The sequence below is a fragment of the Gossypium raimondii genome, chromosome 5, assembly GCF_025698545.1.
Source record: "Gossypium raimondii isolate GPD5lz chromosome 5, ASM2569854v1, whole genome shotgun sequence".
NCBI lineage: Eukaryota > Viridiplantae > Streptophyta > Magnoliopsida > Malvales > Malvaceae > Gossypium > Gossypium raimondii.
The window spans coordinates 31,268,550-31,288,416 of NC_068569.1; the positions used below are offsets into that span (position 1 = coordinate 31,268,550).

The 19,867-nt window shown below is 34.8% G+C and overlaps 1 protein-coding gene across 1 annotated transcript; it reads left to right on the forward strand.

The window, feature by feature from the left end:
* Nucleotides 1-19,105: 19,105 nt before the first annotated feature.
* Nucleotides 19,106-19,573, forward strand: LOC128041033 (secreted RxLR effector protein 161-like). Its single transcript, XM_052630323.1, has one exon. It carries the CDS (start codon nucleotides 19,106-19,108, stop codon nucleotides 19,571-19,573), a length of 468 nt encoding a protein of 155 aa, XP_052486283.1.
* The last annotated feature ends 294 nt before the right edge of the window (nucleotides 19,574-19,867 follow it).

Consider the following 19,867-nt stretch of genomic DNA (forward strand, 5'->3'; position numbering starts at 1 on the left):
AGTGCATATAATGAGCTCTAGAATGTCATGCATAGTCCTCGTCTTTATTAATTTGGTACTTTTTAATTTTGAATGCTTTGAAATGTTTGAAATGGCTTTGTTAATTTGGTATTATTAATGCTTTGAAATGTTTCAAATGGTGTCATTACTACTTCAACTTTGAATGCTTTGAAATGTTGTTTGCTTTCACTTGCTCCTTTCTTTCCAAACAATATATAATTTGGTCTCACGTGGTTGTTTGCTTTCACTTGTCGCTCTCCTCCACCTTCCATTGTCCAACTTTCAAGCAAATCGTTGGAATTCTAGGATCTTTTGAAGATTAACATGCAACTGTCGAATATTTATGGTTATATGTCTACCTTAAAAGATGTTTTATAAATTGTTTTCATTCATTAAAAAACAAAGTTATGCTTATGATTGCAAATTGCATGTGAGCACATACATATTTTTGTACTTTGATATCATATGTTATATTCCTTTGTCCCCAAAACCATTAATGAGTACTATATAATTTAAAATGGCATCAAACTTTAGTACCAATTCTTGTATTAAAAAGGAAATTCATGGACGAATGTTGTTAGCAATATATAATTTGGTACTTGTGTTTTTCTTTTTTAATCTATTATTTGTATTTGATAAATATTTTGATACTTAAAGATAATGGTGTACCAATTCTTCGTTATAATTTAGAAAGGACATCAAACTTTAGTACCAATTCTTGTATTAATATCAATTATGATAAAATTGCACGATTTTGATACTTTCAAAGATCTCGTTCAAATTTAATCATTATTAAAATAAATTGTGCTAACTTTAAGTGAAATAAAAATTTTATTTATGTTATTTAAGGTATATTAAAATATAATTAAAATCATTTTGATTATATAATATTTTAATTGAAATATAATTAAAATCATTTTGATTATATAATCTTTAATATAAAACTATACATTTTGATGGAAAATATAAATAAAACATGGCATAACAATTAAAAGTTAATATTAATAGAAAACATATTTATTAATGATATTAATAATTCAAATTTTTTCCATAATATTTTTTACACGTGTTATAAATTATTTATTACTTATGGAGTGTTTACCTCTTTATTAGTATTTGATTACAAAATATTATCATTTTATTTATCTTTAAAATATTAAATTTGTTAATAGCTATCAATCATTTATGCAAATTTTACTAATAATTTTACTAAATAAAAATAAACACGTGCCATCTTGATTCTTTTAGATTCAATGTTCCTTCCTGTAATTTCTTATCAGCATTTTTGTTTGAGAAGCAACTTGTCAAGTTATCCCCCATATAATCATATCAACTCCCCCTGCCATTAATAACCTATTTGCTTTCATTTTTAATTTGTTTGTCTCTCAATTATTTTTATAAAATTTAATTTGCATCTTCAATTCTTTGATAGTTTGTTGAAAATTGATATTAACCCAAACCAGTATATAATGTGTAATTGCAACTTCAACTCTTTGATAGTGTGTTCTAATTTGAATATGTTGCAGTAATGGCTCGTCTGCCTTTAATTGCACAAAGTGTGAGGCGAAAAAGAATTGGTATTGCATTGACATTATGGTTGGAACTCTGTAGAATTGCGATTTGGTTCTTATTTAGAATTGGTGCCAGCCTTAGCCTACATACTTATAGACCAAGGATTAGGTCCTATACCTTAGATTTTTATGCAAAACGGGATTATGTGAAAAGGCTTGTATATGCTAGTGACGAGACCTATGTTTCACAAGTTAGGATGAATAGAACTGCCTTTTTTAAATTATGTGAGTTGTTAGAATCGATAGGGGGTTGAAGTCGTCAAGAAACATGCTGGTTGATGAGCAAGTAGCAATGTTTTTACATATCATCTCACATCACCTGAAAAATCGAGTTATCAAGCATCACTTTAGAAGGTCCGGGAAGCAGTTAGCGAGCATTTCATAGTGTTCTAAATGTTGGATACGCTTACAAGATGTCTTATTTAAAAGCGAGCCAATTACGGTAGAATCTTCCGACACAAGGTGGAAATGGTTTAAGGTATTAGATGAGTTTTATATAATGCTTGTACAATGCAAAGTTGACTTAGATTTAAATTAGTATTCTAACTCAAGGTTTTATATCATATGATGTAGAATTGCTTAGGTGCTCTTGATGGAACCCACATCAAGATTAGGGTGCCAACAGTTGATAAACCTAGATATCGAACCGAAAAGGTGACATAGCAACAAATATGCTAGGTGTTTGTACACCGAGATGCAATTTGTTTATGTTCTTCTGGTTGGGAAGGTTCGATTGCCGATGGACGGGTGCTTGAGATGCCATTAGTAGAAGACACGGACTAAAAGTTCCACATGGTACGATGTATAGTTAGAGGATTATATAATTTGGAATTAAGATCAAACTTTGTTTGTTGAATTAATCATGTTTTATAAAATTTATTTTATAGGTTGTTATTATCTAGTTGATCTTGGATACACAAATTCGAGGATTTCTTGCACCATTTAGAGGACAATGATATCATCTAAACGATTGGCGTCGGGGTTATCACCAAGTTCCCAAGAGTTTTTAATATGAAACATGCCTCAAGACGTAATGTCATTGAAAGATGCTTTGGCTTATTAAAACTTAGATGGGGTATACTTAGGAGTCCATCGTTTTATCCTGTACGGGTGCACAATAGAATTATTATAGCATGTTGTTTGCTACATAATTTTATTCGAACCCATATGAGTATTGATCCAATTGAAGCAGAGGTGGGAGAAGGATTACCTACTAATGTGGTAGATGGCGCTGAACCGAATATCACAAATATTCATCCATCGGATGCTTGGGCTACTTGGAGGATGGAACTAGCCACCCAAATGTTCGATGAATGGCAAGCATCTAGAAATTAGTTAGGTTTAGGGACAAATTGAGTTTGAATTGATTTGTTGATGTTATTTTATGTATCTAGTTTATGAAACTTTGGTGGTCTTTGATTAAAATTTTGTATTGTACTAAACTTTGTTGAATTATAATTTAATTATCTTTTCATTCACATGTGTTATAAATTTAAATTTAGTATTGAACTACCATGAAATATTATAAACTGCTCAACTTTTTATTCATAATATTCAAAATAGTAAAATAATGTTAATTTGTTTTTTTCTTAAGAACAATATGTCGTGTTCCACCAACGGTGCTTCTTCTCAAGCTTCTCGAGGAGCAAAAGAAAATGGGTTCGAAGAAGGATGCGCCTTGGTTTCTTGCATGGTGGATTTGCACAATGTAGGAACATTTAATGTCGATAATCGGATTCAAAGCCGGTTATTTGAACGAGCTAGAGAAAATGTTAGAAAAGGCTTTACCAACAAAGAATGTTGAAGGCGAAACCAAACATTGAATCCGGATTAGGTGCCTAAAACGGAATGGTCATCGTCTCGACATGCTTAATGGCCAAAACAACGATGGTTTTGGTTGGGACGAGCATAAGCACTCGTTGTTCTTTGAAGATGCGATTTAGAATCCTATGTAAAGGTAAAATGTATTTCAAGTATTTATTTATTTTTTACAAATCTTATAACTAATATGATTTCCTCTTTTTTAGAGTCACAAAGAAGCCTCTCGCCAGACATCGTACTTTCCCTTACTACAACCAGCTTACTGCGATATACGCAAGAGACCGGACGACTGGGAAAGACGCTCAAACAGCTGCTGATGTTCTTGAGGAAATACATGCTGAGGATGAACGTACTACAGATATGAATGAAGAGAGGAACACATTCTATGAGTGCGAAGCTGACCTGTGTTTAGACGAAATGGATGTCTCTGGTACAGATCCGCGAGGAGATAGAGACCAAGGGGGTTCATCATCTTCAAATAAGAGAAAGAAGAAATCTGATGCTCGTGATAATGTGTATGCTTCATTTGAGGAGGCTGCCACCTTGTTGGGGGAAAAAATCGAGGTCGTTGGCGATAGAATCAGTATGAGTATTGCCTCCGAGGTGGTAGTTCAATGAAGTCGAAGAAAAGATGGAAGAGAATGCTTCAAATTTATATTCACCTTATGGTCAATTGAAGGTTTAACCGATGATCGCCAGTATGATGCTTTGAGTAAAATTCCGATCATCCAACTCAAAGGATCGTTTTCTTGATTTACCTTCATTTGTCCGATTGGAATGGGTCAAGATTTCTTTCTCACCATTAAATATCAATGTTCAAACTTTTGATGTTGTATAACTTTTGAACATATGGATTATGATGTACAATGCAAATTTTCATCTAACTTTTCTTAGTATAAGTTAATATAAGAATATTAATTATTAAGAATATTATGATTTGAGTAAATTAATATAAGAATATTAATTATTAAGAATTTTATTAAATTATATTGTTCAATTAAAATATATTTAATCATATATTATGTTAATTTATATTTTACAAGATCATATATTATGATTTCAAGAAATTAATATAAAGAATATTAATTATTAAGAATTTTTTAAATTATATAGTTTAACTAAAATTTATTTAATAATAATTATGTTAATTTATATTTTACAGTATCATATATTATGATGTGAGTAAATTAATATAAAGAATATTAATTATTAAGAATTTTTTAAATTATATAGTTTAATTAAAATTTATTTAATAATAAATTATGTTAATTTATATTTTACAAGATCATATATTATGATTTGAGTAAATTAATATAAAGAATATTAATTATTAAGAATTTTATTAAATTATATAGTTTAATTAAAATTTATTTAATAATAATTATGTTAATTTATATTTTACAAGATCATATATTATGATTTCAATAAATTAATATAAAGAATATTAATTATTAAGAATTTTTTTTAATTATATATTTTAATTAAAATATATTTAATAATAATTATGTTTAAATATGATTAAATTATTTATTATTGATAATAATAATCTTATTAAAATTTAAATAACAATAACAATAATCATTTACCAAAACAAATTTATGCTAAGGGTATTCTAGTCATTTTAGTTTTTTCCATTATGCTATTACACCTCTATTCCATTCAACCAAACACAAGATTACTATTACGCCTCTATTCCATTACATTCAACCAAACAGTGGATTAGCTATTACACCTCTAATCCAATACACCTCTAATCCCAATACACCTCTAATCCAATACACCTCTAATCCATAAATTTAGATTTTCTCTTTGGATTTTTGTTGTCAAATGCATTGATTGACAAGATGCCATAAACGAGCAAGCAATGATCGTCCGGCAATAGGGAGAGGTTACCTCGAAGGAGGGAACCTTCATTTGAGCATGAGTCCTTGGTACGACACCCTGAGAATGGTGTAAGAAACCAGAACGATTCAAATCCTGTATCTTTGAAATGTGATAAGAGAGGACTGAGGAAAAGCCACATATTTCTACCCTTGGACTGCAATGGGAGAATGATGGTACAAATTTTGCGCCCTAATGGATTAAGGTTTGAGGTTTACAATGGGGGCAACCTGGCTAAATGTTTTTCAGAAAAGCAAGTCGAGAAGTAAGATGTTATAGCACTTCAGTGACAAAGCCTTGATAAACTTCGAGTAATGACAACCTAAGCGGGATCATTCTCGGAAAAATAAAATTCTGCATTCATGCAAACACCATTCACACATGTCTAGTTAGGAGCGTTTGATTCATTCTGATCATGACATCCTAATCACTAGGCATAATTAAGTTCATAAATGAATTATACAGGTTATGTTCCCCAGAGAACAGATCGGTGAAGCCACCAAGCCTTATGTCCCTGAGCAGCAGTGGAGTAGGTTGAAGATGGCAAATCTTATCTTTCCAAAGATAGTGGGAAGCAGATTTAAGCCACCAAGCCTTATCTCCCTGAGCAGCAGTGGAGTAAGTTGAAGACGGAAAATCTTATCTTTCCAAGATAGTGGGAAGCAGATTTAAGCCACCAAGCCTTATCTCCGTGAGCAGCAGTGGAGTAGGTTGAAGACGGCAAATCTTATCTTTCTAAGATAGTGGGAAGCAGATTTAAGCCACCAAGCCTTGCCCCCTTAAGCAGCAGCGAAGTAGGTTGAAGATTACAAATCCTATCTCCCCGACATTGCAGCGGAGTGGATCGAACCACCAATTCCTATACCTTTGAAGATGCAGTAGGTTGGAATGGGTTTACGTGAAGAAGAAGAGCATCAAAGTCTAATATGACCAGGAAAATTTGACCTTTTTTTAAGTCTTTGCTTAATTCCCGTTACACGATGACGAGCAAAGAGGGGCAGCTGTAATAGGCCCAATTTGCCCGGGCCCAAAAGCACAAACACAGATAAACCAAAATAAAATAAAAACAATAAGTAGTCCATTTCCAAATGGTCCAGTGCAAGCCCAAAACTCTAACCAAGCCCAGAACCCAACACGACCCAAGACTTCCCCAAACACCGAAACCCTAGCAGCAAGAAAGCCCCAGCGTCGCAGCAGCCCTAACTTTCCCGCACGTGCCAAGCTTTGGCCCTCGCTCATGCGCCATCGCCTCCGTACCTCCACGTCAGCACCCCTTCTCTCCGTACCTGCAAGAGACGAGCAAACACGCAGCAGAAAATAGACACGAACGAAAAGAGGGGCAGAAAAAGAAAAATAAGAAAAAACAAAAAGAAATAGAAATTAGATTTCTTTTGATTTTTTTTTGAACTTTAGCTTTTTGGCCTATAAAAGAAAAAGGCAAAAGCTTTTGTAAACATTTTTTACAACATCCAAAATACAGAGAAATAGAATACAAAAAAAAAAATTTCTCTAAGAATTGTTCAAAAGGTATATTCCGGTTTTGTTTTCTTTTTTTTCGGTTTGGATCTTTTTTCTTTTTGTTTTTCCTTACAATAAACAACGTAATAAGCTGAAATCGAGAGAGTACATACCTCTGTGATCCTGACATCATTCTCGACAGTTTTGTGGCTACTGGAGGGACCATGGATGGTTTTAGCCCGAGAACAGCGCAAGAGGAGAGAGGAGAAGCAAGTTTTTTTTCTTTCTTTCGTTTTATTCTGTTTTTCTTATGAAGGCCGAATAAACCTATTAGGGTTTCTTTTATTTGTTGCTTGAGGGGGTTTAAACGGTGTCGTTTGGGGCCTGAATCAGTGGCTCTCAAAACGGCGTCGTATTACTCAATGGCCCGCGCTCGACCTGACTTGTTCTGTGGGGGATCCGCGCGTTGTTGGTTAAATGGGTTATTTTCCCTCTGGTCCCTCTGTATTGAAGGTGGGTTCCAATTTGGTCCGTGTCGTGGCGCTGCATTTTGGGGAAGCGGGATATTTCCCAATCGGGCCCCCATGTAATACGCGTGTTGCAACATGGCCCCTCACTTTTTTTTATTTCCATTTTCTCCCTGTTAATTTGGTTTTGGTTGCGATTTAGTCCCTCTTGTTGCTTAGTTTTTATTTAGGAAATGTATTGTTTTCTTTTATATACCGTATTCGTTCTTATTATCGTATAATTATTTTTCTTTATATGTTTGTATTTTATATAGGATTAACCTTATATTTTTATATAGAAAGTTGATTTATAATAATAATATTTTACTTCCTTATATATTATGTATATGTAATATGTTTTTACTATATGCGTATATATATGTATAATAATGTATTATTAATCACAAATGATAATATCACGTAGGAAGCCTTCTTCCTCTTAAATTTGTTGTTTTATTCCAACTTTTATATATTATTACTAGGTATATACTATTATTTTTACTAAATTTTACTTACATGAATTAGAACATAGATATCAATTTCAAGCTATTCACTTTTATTTTGCTTTATTTTTTTATTTCTTTGTGTTTTTACAATATTTCATTAAAATTTATTCAAACCTTTTATTTAGTTTTTATTCCTTTACCAAATTGTGTTAAAGATATCCGTATTATTTATTGTGTTTATTGTCTTTGTTTGTTTTAATTGATTGTCAATTTATAATTGCTTAATTTTAACATGGATGTTTGTATGATATAATTAAAGCCAATGTTTGTATTTGCCTATTACTTGTTAAATTACCTCTAGTTTAAGTTTAGATCGTTATTTGTCTTTTACATTATATGTATCATTATTTAAGCATGTTATTTTGTATGGGTTGTTTTTTGTATTAAAGCTTTATAATCGTTTATTTCACGATCCTTAAAAAAGGGGGCTTGGTGTTCATAGATTCCCGAGAGAATCGTGCCCTAACTTATTGGGCTTCAATTCTTCTTGACGAACTTAGATAATCAAACGCCCACTTTAAAAAAAATATTCAATTATTAAAATAAAATTCTTAACATTTCAAAATTTCAAATCCTAACTTACTGGATATGATATTTTGTTATCTCGATTTTAAAATAAAGTCAATGTTTAATGTTTATGAATTTCGAGAAATCGAACCCTAACTTACTGGGTTCAAATTTCTCGACTGACTTAAATAATTAAATATCCTTCTTAAATCACATGATTTTCTTAAAGAAGAACAAATCTAATTTCGAAAATTGAATTGTTACACCTTAACTCACTGAGTGTAGCAATTTATCTCTGCAAAAGGAGAACATCTTGTTGCTCAATTTGGTTTATTCAAATTCAAACTTTAAAAGGATCGTATTTTAAAATCTTTTCAAATCCTCGGCACCAAGATATTAAATAATCAATTCGATTCCAATTTTGGGCGTTACGAGGGTGCTAACCCTTCCTCGTGCGTAACCGACTCCCGGACCTATTTTCTCAAATCTCGCAGACCTAAAATTTATTTTTAATGGTAAACCGATCGCACCTTCATAAAAGATCGGTTGCGACTCCCATTTTATTTTCAAAACCAGTCCCCGTTTTCCAAACGGGAGGTTTCGACATTGTTAATGGATAATTAGTACTCTAGTTTTAATGTTTTGGTTTTAAACATGTGAAACAAGTTATTTGGTTGAAACTAAGTGAACGAGTTAATACTATTCTTTATTACGACGGTGAAATCTGTGACACCAACATCAGGTTCCTTTTTGCTTCAGCCTAAACAATGAGATTGTCTTTCAACCCAAAATTTAAGTGTTAGAGCTCCGAGCAAGAATTAGATGAAAAATGGGTAATTCGAGCTGTAGAGTTTTGTCCTCGAAGTATATATATTTAGCGTCAAAGGTCCAGGGTTTAATATGAAATATTTAATGTTAGAGGTCCAACGACAACCGGGGCAATGGTCAAAATGCATAATACTATTAGGTCACCTAGATTTGAGTTATACGTCAGGTTTGTAGACGTCGATGAAGGTGGTCGTAGGTCGACAATTGTTCCAGTTCATGCCGGAATGAAACAAGAAGCTGAAAGTCCAACCGCACGGTTGTGCAGTGGGTTCACAGCTTTGTTTGGAAGTTCTCATTATGAAATCCCAAAATCATCAATGGGAAGACATTCTTCATTTTCAATCCAAGATTTCAACTTTGGCACACAATTCGTCCACCAGTTAGGGTTTAGAGGTAATCAAAACTTCGATGCCTTGGTACAACATTCTGTTAGTGTTTTTTATTTCAACTTCCAACGGCCGATGTTTTACGCTGAAAATACTTAATGGTTACGTCATCAAGTTACACCGGCTTGCAACCCGCAAGTGATTTTGGTTGTAACTATATGTATACAATAAGGGATGATGTACTCCCTACAACCTACACCAGCGAAAGGACATCTAACCCTAGACAGACAACTCGAATTGAGATCAAAGAGGGCATTGAATCTGACAATGATCCAATCTTGGAGTCTGGCCCAGATGGCTCAAAAATTGCATTATTTTCTAAACTAGAGTCGGTTTCAATTGAACTAGAAATTGGTGGTTTCGATGGTGAAGGTCCGTACAATACTCCTGAAATCGATACGCATTTCAGGGACCTCTCGGCTAAAGATGGGTTAGAGTTTCCAGAACTCCCTCAAAGAAGACCAGGCCATGAAGTTCTTAGTTAGATGTGGGTGATTTACAAGTGGGGATGAAGTTTTCCTCGAAGATGCTTTTGTCGCTTCAATGAAGCGATACATCATAAAGCACAGATAAACTTTTACGTCTTCAAATCTTGATTGGAGAAATTCGAGGCAAAGTGTGCAATGCATGATAATAAATGTCCATGGAAAATCATGGCTTCTGTGAGAAAGAAGATGGGGTTCTCACCCGCAAGTTGACCTTGTGCAGTACTGTGATGTCTTGGGTGTTGAAACCATTTTTTTTGTAAAAGGGGTCGACTTTGATTTTGAAAACGAAAATGAATATAGGAGTTGCCACCAATCCTTTTTTATGAGGTGGGATCGGGTCACGTCAAAAAATGGTTATTTTTAATAAACGGTTTGACTTATTAAAACAAAGATTTCGGTCTACGAAATTTAAAAAAAAGGGTTCGGGAGTCGGTTACGTACGAGGAAGGATTAGCACCCTCGTAACGCCCAAAATTGGTACCTAGTTGAATAATTAGTGTCTTAGCATCAAAAATTGAAAACTTTGAAGAGATTTAAAATAAGATCCTTTGTTAAAATCGCTTAATTGATTTTTTTAGAAAAGGGCGTATTTCACGTTAATTGAGAAAAAGAATCACGTCCCGTAAGTTAGGACACAATGTCTTAAATCCTCGAAACGAGAATAAACACAGAAAGTTTTATTATTTTAAAAGATGTTTGATTATCTCAGTTTTAGAAAAAAATCATATTTCGTAAGTTAGAACACGATCTTTTATTAATTCCCGAGATTTTTATTAAAAAAATTATGTTTAAAAAAGGGCCGTGTATTCAAATTTATCGAGAAAATTGAAACCCTGTAAGTTAGGGTACGACCTTTCGAATCTCAAAATACAAAGTATTCCTTATTTTAAAATCATAGTTTATGTATCGAGTAAAATTAATGTATCAAAAATTGTTGTGAAAATAAATCACGATGATAATATGTGTAGAAAATAAATCACGATGATATTATGTGTAGTAATATAAATGCACCAAAAGCAACAAGAAAGACGAGAATAAATTAACAAAACGAACGAGCTGATTACAAATGAAAAGAAAAATAATGAGACAAAATAACAAGAAATAACTATGTGAATAAATGGGGATATAAAAGGGTTTTAAAATAATAATACTAATAATGAGAATAATATGACTAATGAATAATGAATAATCAAGGTTTGTAATCACATAAAAGAATATGAACACATAAATGTAATATGATAAAATGGAATAAATGCATTTCAAATATTAGGTAAACGAATATAAAAGAAATATAATAGAAATAATAATGCAAAACTAATTAATTTAATGATATAATAATAAGTAAATAAGTAACAAGGAAAATAATATTAGTAATAATAATATTAAATTAATTAATTTTATAATAAAATAATAGAAATAATAAAAAAGCTACCAAATTGAACTTTAAAACAAAAATTTGAGGCAAATCAGAAATAAACAAAAGAATAAGGACCAAGTAGAACGCGCGAATAACAAGGAAGGACCGAAGGGGCAATAATCCCCACCCTCCAAAACGCACAGCTTCAAGGTGGACCAAATTGAAAGTCGAAATAAATTATAGGGCAAAAATAAAAAAATGAAAGATACTTAATTGTAAACAATAAAAAAGCGAAAGGGCTAAAGGCACAATTAGCCCTTCTGTTTAAAAACACGCAGATCCTGCGGAACAGGTTGGGTGGTCGTGTGGGTCACCTAAAAACGACGCCGTTTCGGCTTCTGAGAGGTCTGCCCAAACGACGTCATTTTGGAGGCCTATATAAGCTAGGTTTTTGACAAAAAAAATTCATTTATCCACTGGTTTCAGAAAAAACCAGGGCTGAGAGAGCTCTCCCCTCTCCCTTTGGCCTGAGTCTACAATCTGGAGAAGGGGACCGCCGTGGCTCCGTCGCGCCTCCGCCGTGGACGGTGGTCGGACACCCCCAAGTAAGTCTCCATCTTTTTCCCTCTTTTTTTATATATTATATTTTGATATATATTTATATGTATGCAGTTTTTAAAAAAAACAAAAGGAAAATGAAGAGAATATGAACAGTTTTAGAACTGGAAACTAAAGAAAATAAAAAGGACCTTTCGCACGTTTCTACTTTGTTTTCTTTCTTGATCTTCTTTTCTTTTTTTTTTTTGCTTTTCTATGCTTGAATCTGTTCTTTTTATTATGATTTCTCTAAAAAAAAACCAACAATTTTACAATGGTTTATCATGGCTTATATAGCCATTTTTACACATTTTTAATCTATTTTGTTTGCTGTCACTTCTACTTTTAATCTTTGCAGGTGCAAATGGGCGGTTACAAGGGCGGCGTGGTAGTGGTGGTGGCAGTGGCTGTCAGAGGCTAGTGTTTTTGGCATTTTGGAATAGTTTGGGCCACTAGGGTTTTTTTTAGTTTTCGCCATTTAGGCTTGTAATTTTTGGCCTATGATTTGTTGTAAATGGAATGTTTTATTGGGCCCGGGCAAATTGGGCTGATTACAATTGGCCCTTTTTGCTCCTTGTGGTATAATGAGAACAGAGCAAAGACTATTAAGAAAGACCAATTTTGCCCAGTCTTGTCGATTCTTGACTTGTTTTGGTGCTTCAAGTAGCTTCATTCCAGTCCACTGTGTCTTGTTGCTTCGATCCACTCCACTGCAACTTCAGAGAGATACGACTTGTAGTTTCAATCTAATTCACTGCAAATTTAGGGAGATGAGAGTTTTAGTCTACTCCACTGCAACGTCAGGGAGATAATATTTGTTATATTCAGCCTGCTCCACTGCGACTTTAGGGTGATAAGACTTATAACTTCAACTTGCTCCACTGCAACTTCAGGGAGATAAGGTTTGCTATGATCTGCTCTACTGCAACTTCAGGGAGATAAGGTTTGCTATGATTCACTTTACTGCAACTTTAGAGAGATAAGATATCTAATTTATGTCTTCAATCTGTTCCACTACAACTTCAGGGAAATAAGATTCACTATCTTCAGTCTGCTCCACTCTAACTCCAGGGAGATAAGACTTGTGGCTTTAAGCTTTAATCTGTTCCACTACAACCTCGGGGAAATAAGATTTGTTCTACTCCACTGCAACTTCAGAGAGATAAGGTTTATAACTTTAATCTGATCTACTGCAACTTCAGATAGATAAGAGTTGCTATCTCTGATTTACACCACTAAAACTTTAGGGAGATAAGATCCATAACTTAAATCTACTCCACTGCAACTTCAGGGAGATAGGATTTGTAATTTGTAGCTTTAATATGTTCCATTGCAACTTTAGGGAAACAAGATTTGCTATCTTTAGTCTGCTCTATTGTACTTTAGGGAGATAAGACTTGCTATCTTTAGTCCGCTCCACTGCAACTTCAGGGAGATTAGACTTGCTATCTTCAGTCTGCTCCACTGCAACTTCAAGGAGACAAGACTTGGTATCTTCAGTCTGATCCACTGCAACTTCAAGGAGATAAACTTGTGGCTTTAATCTGCTCCACTGCAACTTCAAGGAGATAAGATTTGCAGCCTATCTTCAATCCATCTTACTGCAACTTCAGGGGCATGGGTAACTTCATTGATCTATTATACCATTCTCTTGGTAACATGACCAATAAAATTCATTTCATGGGCCTATTTTGTGGCAAATGATTTAGGATGTTATGATCGGAATGGATCAAATGCTCCTAACTTTATGTGTATGCATGATGAATGCAGAATGTCATTTTTTGAGGATGATCCCCTTTTAATGCTTGGGTTGATAGTTCTCGTTGTTCATCGAGGTTTTATCACTGACGTATTACGTTTCCTTCTTGCTCAGCTAGTATCTTTGATAGGAAACTAGAAAAAATAATCGCAATTTGGGCTATTCTTCCCAATTGTTTCCAATTTCCAAATTTGGTTAGACCTGGCCAATGGTCCTGTTTCAGGTTCTTGTACTATTTAGGAAACTTTTCATAGTAATATGCAAAACTCCTTTTATGAAAGTATTATTAGTCCATTAATCATTATTTGAATGGAAAATGCTCAAAAAAGATCATAATGATGGACAAGATCGAAATTTATCAGGAACAAAATTTGAAAAGAATGGATTAATCAAAAAAGCAAACATTGCTGAAATACAAGATGAGTAAGAGGAAGATAGGTGCCCCAAATATCGCAGCATGACCTCCTTTGCCTGAATTTCTTGAGGATCCTTTTGAGTTCAACAAGTGTTTAGGGAACCTAAAGTACTTTGTTGATGCCTAAAGATGTAGTATCTCTTTTTCTTATTAATTCATAGAAAGAATAACTACCACGTGCCTCATCCTTGATCAAAATTTGAATTGCTCTTTCACGGGTTTTCAATTCAAAACCCCCTTTGGTCTTAAGGCGCTCTTTTATGAGTTTTCGCCTTGGTCTCTCCTTTTTTTAGGTGAAGTACTTCTTGACTGAGTCTGAATTCACTGGATCACGTAAGTTCTTGCCATCCATCTTGGTCAATATCAATGCTCCTCCAGAAAAAGCCATCTTTACCACATTAGGTCCTTCCCAATTTGGCATTCATTTTCCTCTGAAGTCCTTTTGTATGGGAATGATCTTCTTTAATACCAAGTCCCCCTTATAGAATTCTCTGGGGCAAACCTTTTTTGTTGTAAGCTCGCATCATTCATTTTTGGTACATTTGACCATGACGGATAGCTTTCAACCTCTTCTCTTCAATCAAATTTAATTGATCATATCAGGATTGAACCTATTCTGCTTCATCCAACTTCACCTCCGACAAGACTTGAAGGGAAGGAAACTTAAATTCGATGAGTAAAACTTCTTCTATTCCATAAATCAAGGAGAAAGGAGTTGCCCCAGTAAAGGTCATGACCGGTGATCGATAAGCATAAAGAGCAAATGGTAACTTCTCATGCCAATCTCTATAAGTCTCAGTCATTTTTCCTACAATCCTCTTGATATTCTTATTGGCTTCCTGAACTGCACCATTCATTTTTGGTCGATATGGTGACGAGTTGTGGTGTTTAATTTTGAACTAACTGTAAACGTCTGCTGTCATACTATTGTTCAAATTCAATGCATTTTCTGATATGATCCTTTCTGGCATGCCATACCGACATATGATCTCCTTCTTTAAAAACTTACTGACTGTCAACTTTGTGACATTTACGTATAAAGCAGGTTCTACCCACTTGGTGAAGTAATCGATGACCACAATGATGAATCGATGCCCGTTAGAAGCTTTTGGCGAGATCGCCCAATGACATACATGCCCCACATAGAGAAAGGCCATGGAAAAGTCATAACATGAAGAGGTGAAGGAGGCACGTGAATCTTGTCCCCATAAATTTGGCACTTATGAAAAAATAATACACAATCTCTTATAACAAGTTTTCTCGTTAAAAACCTTTACCAAGAAAACCCAATGGGACACAACCTTGGTTAAAGGAAAACAGTACAACGTGTTTTAGACTCCCCCTCATGGCAACATCACATTACATATTTGTGTCGATGCATTCAATCATGTATACTAGTCTTTCAAGCATTGTTATTCGCAATGCCTTTGATGTATTATCTTCGTATAAGATAGTCTTTCAAGGAAAAGAGTACAACATGTTTTAGACTCCCTATTAAGCCACATGTTTAAGCTGCTGCCACTCATCCATTTTTCTGTTTTTGTTTGAATAATTCTCCTTGATTTTAGGAGATAGTTACTAGATTTCTTGGCTTATTTTTAGATCTAATCTCTATTTTTAGTTATGGATACTAGTATATAAGTGTTGGAGTATTCAATAATAAAGTGTATTCAGGTCTTCAAGTTTCATTCTAATCTAGAGCTTTCTTCTCCTCTCTTCAATATTTTTTTTTAGAAAAATTACCAACAAATTTAGTGTGTAAACACCAAAAAATTGGTATCAATGGCTTATTTCTTGAGGGATCTGTGAGGTTATTCGAGTGATTTAATGGAAGGAGAGTCTAGTTTTTCAGCCATGGCACCACCAGTCTTCGATGGAGACAATTACCAAATGTGGGCAGTGCGCATGGAGACTTACCTGGAAGCTTTGGATCTTTGGGAAGCTGTAGAAGAGGATTAAGATATTCTATCACTTTCAGCAAATCCTACGGTGGCACAGATTAAAACGCAGAAGGAAAAGAAGATGAGGAAGTCAAAGGCAAAAGCTTGCCTGTTTGCAGCCGTGTCTCATATGATATTTACACGGATAATGTCCCTGAAGTCAAAAAAAGCAATCTGGGGTTACCTCAAGGCAGAGTATGCAGGAGATGAGAGGATTCGTGGAATGCAAGTGCTGAATCTAATCAGGGACTTCGAATTACAGAAAATGAAGGAGTTAGAATCAGTAAAAGAGTACTCTGACAGATTTTTTAGTATTGCCAACAAGGTGAGATTGCTTGGATCCGAGTTGAGTGACTCGAGAATAGTGGAAAAGCTGCTTGTAACTATTTCAGAGAAGTTTGAACTCATTATAACCACTCTGGAAAACACAAAGGACCTATCGAATATCTCTCTTGCAGAGCTCTTAAATGCTTTGCAAGAACAAGAGCAAAGAAGGGCCATGAGACAAGAGGGAGAGGTAGAATATGCCTTACCTTCCAAGCATCAAGATAACAAAATGTATTAAAAGAAGAACTTGAAGAACTAGCTAGCAAATGGAGAGAATTCATTCAATAATTACCAAAAGGGCAAAGGAAGAGACTCAAAGAAAACTTATCCACCCTGCCAACACTGTGGAAAGAAAGGCCATTCACCATTCAAATGTTGGAGAAGACCTGACGCCAAATGTTCCAAATGCTACCAACTTGGACATGAAATAGTAATATGCAAAAACAAAAATCAGGTGCAAGAGGCAGATGCTCAAGTTGCTGACTAAGAAGCGGAAGATCGATTGTTCGTAGTCACTTGTTTCTCAAGTAGAGAATCAAGTAAGAGTTGGTTGATTGACAATGTTTGCACTAACCACATGACTATGACAAGGAACTCTTCAAGGAATTGAGAACTACCGAGATTAAAAGGGTGAGGATTGGCAATGGTGAACACTTGGTAGTGAAAGGAAAAGGCACTGTAGCTATCACAAGCTATGAAGGTACAAAAACCATTACAGATGTTCTTTTTGTGCTAGAGATTGATGAAAATCTTTTGAACGTTGGTCAATTGTTGGAAAAAGGCTATAAAGTGTTCTTTGAAAATAAACGGTGCTTAATCAGGAATGCTGATGGAAGAGATTTCTTCAAAGTCAAAATGAAGGGAAAAAGTTTTGTTCTCAATCCAATAGAGGAGGAGCAAATGGCCTTTAAATCCAAAGTATGTGTCGCTGAAATTTGGCATAAAAGACTCGGGCATTTTCATCATCGAGGGTTGCTTCAAATGTAGTTAAAGAAGTTGGTGAAAGGGCTTACTGATCTTGAAGGTAATCTGTTCTACTGTCGAGCATGCAAATTTGGGAAACAGCATAGGCAAACATTTCCTAAGCAAGCCTGGAGAGCTTCGAAGAAGTTGCAGCTTGTTCATACTGATCTTTGCGGGCCTCAAAGAATGCCGTCAATAAATGGTAACCTCTATTATATAACCTTTATTGATGATCTAACAAGAATGTGTTGGGTTTTCTTTTTGAATAAAAAATCGGAAGTTGCTGGTGTATTTTGGAAATTCAAGGCCAGGGTAGAAAATAACATTGGTTACATAATTCAGATTTTAAGATCTGATAATGGTAAAGAGTATACTTAAGAAACTTTCAATTGGTTTTGTGAAGAGGCTGGAATCAAGCATCAATTAACAGCACCGTACACTCCACAACAAAATGGAGTCAGTGAGAGGAGAAATAGATTCATAATGGAGATGACTGGTTGCATGCTTCATGAGAAGAATCTTCCAAAGAGTTTTTTGGTAGAAGCAGCAAACACTGCTGTGTTTTTGCAAAATCAGATTCCAACAAAGGCTGTGAAAGATCAGACGCCATTTGAAGCTTGGTATGGATATAAACCATCTCTAAAATTTCTTAAAGTGTTTGGCTATCTATGTTTCACTTACATTCCACAAATCAAGCGTGATAAGCTTGACAAGAAGGCAGCAGCTGGTATTTTTATTGGCTACAGTACTGTTTCCAAGGCTTATAGAGTGTTTCAACCACAAACTGGTCGCATTATTGTGAGCAAAGATGTTCACTTTGTAGAAGATGAGCAGTGGAATTGGGAAGACTCAAAAAAGGCAAATCAGACTTCAAGTGTGCCAAAACACTTGACCACAGTCGGCATGCTAAAGGAACTTGAAGATGAGGAATGGTAGGATGCGCTAACAGATCATACACCTGTTAGAGGTACAAAGCTGCTCTCTGATATATACCAGAGATGTAATGTGGCTATTTGTGAGCCTGTAGGGTGCCATGATGCAAAAAACAGTCGACATTGGATGGCTACAATGAAGGAGAAGCTCTCAATGATTGAGAAAAATAGAACTTGGGAGCTGGTTGATAGACCTCTTGACAGAAAAATAATTGGAGTGAGATGGGTGTTCAGGACTAAGCTAAATCCTGATGGCTCAGTCAATAAGTTCAAAGCAAGGCTAGTAGTCAAAGGATATGATTAAGTGTTTGGATTTGATTATTCAGACACGTTTGCACCGGTTGCTAGGCTTGACACAATCAGATTGCTTCTCACTCTTACTGCTCAAAAAAACTGGAAAGTGTTTCAGTTGGACGTCAAATCAGCATTCCTCAATGGCTTTTTACAAGAAGAAATTTTTGTTGAACAACCTAAACGCTTTATGGACAAAGAAAATGAAGACAAAGTGTACTTGCTGAAGAAGGCATTGTATGGGCTAAAACAAGCTCCACGAGCCTGGTATAGTAGAATTGATTATCATTTGGTTGGTCTCGGCTTTAAAAAAAGTTACTCTAAGCTCACTCTATATGTCAAACATGAAGGTACAAAGATTTTAGTCATCTCTCTTTATGCAGATGATTTGTTAGTTACTGGGAGTAATTTGGATTAGATTGATCAGTTCAAGTTGGAGATGAAGAAGATCTTTGAGATGACAGACCTTCACTTAATGACTTACTTTCTTGGAATGGAAATTAAACAAATTCAAGATGAAGTGTTCATTTGTCAAAAGAATTATGCAAAAAAAAATACTTAAGAAGTTTCAGATGGAAGATTGCAAGGCAATGAGCACTCCTATGAATCAAAAGGAGAAGCTGGTCAAAGACGATGGAGCTGCCAAAATTGATGAAGCTGAATTCAGAAGCTTGATAAGATGCCTAATGCATTTGACAGCTACCAGACCTGACATTCTAAATGTAATAAGCATTCTATCCAAATTCATGCATTGTTTGAATGAGACTCACATGAGGGGTGCAAAGAGAGTCATCAGATACATCAAGGGAACTTGGAACTATAGAGTTAAGTTCTTGAAGCATAGAGAGTTCAAGTTAATTGGTTTCTCTGACAGTGATTGGGGTGGTTCAAGTGATGACATGAGTACTTCTGGTTATTGTTATTGTCTTGGATCAGGGATGTTTTCTTGGAGCTCGAAGAAGCAAGAAATTGTAGCTCAATCCACTGCTGAAGTAGAATTTGTTGTCGCGACGATACCATCAGAATCAAGCTCTCGTTAAGGAAGATCCTAACGATTTGAATCTAGAGCGTAAGCAAAGCACGTAGATCTTTCTTGATAACCAAGTCGCTATTGCAATCTCTAACAATCCAAAGTGTTTCATGGCAAGACTAAGCACTTTAACATCAAACTGTTCTTTGTACGAGAAGTGCAAAAAATGGTGATGTATCTCTTTGTTATCAGTAATCGAAAATCAAGTTGCGATATCCTCACCAAACCATTGCCACTTAGCAAGTTTGAAAGCTTCAGGAAGAAACTTGGAGTTTGCAACATCTAAACAAGGAGGAGTGTTAAG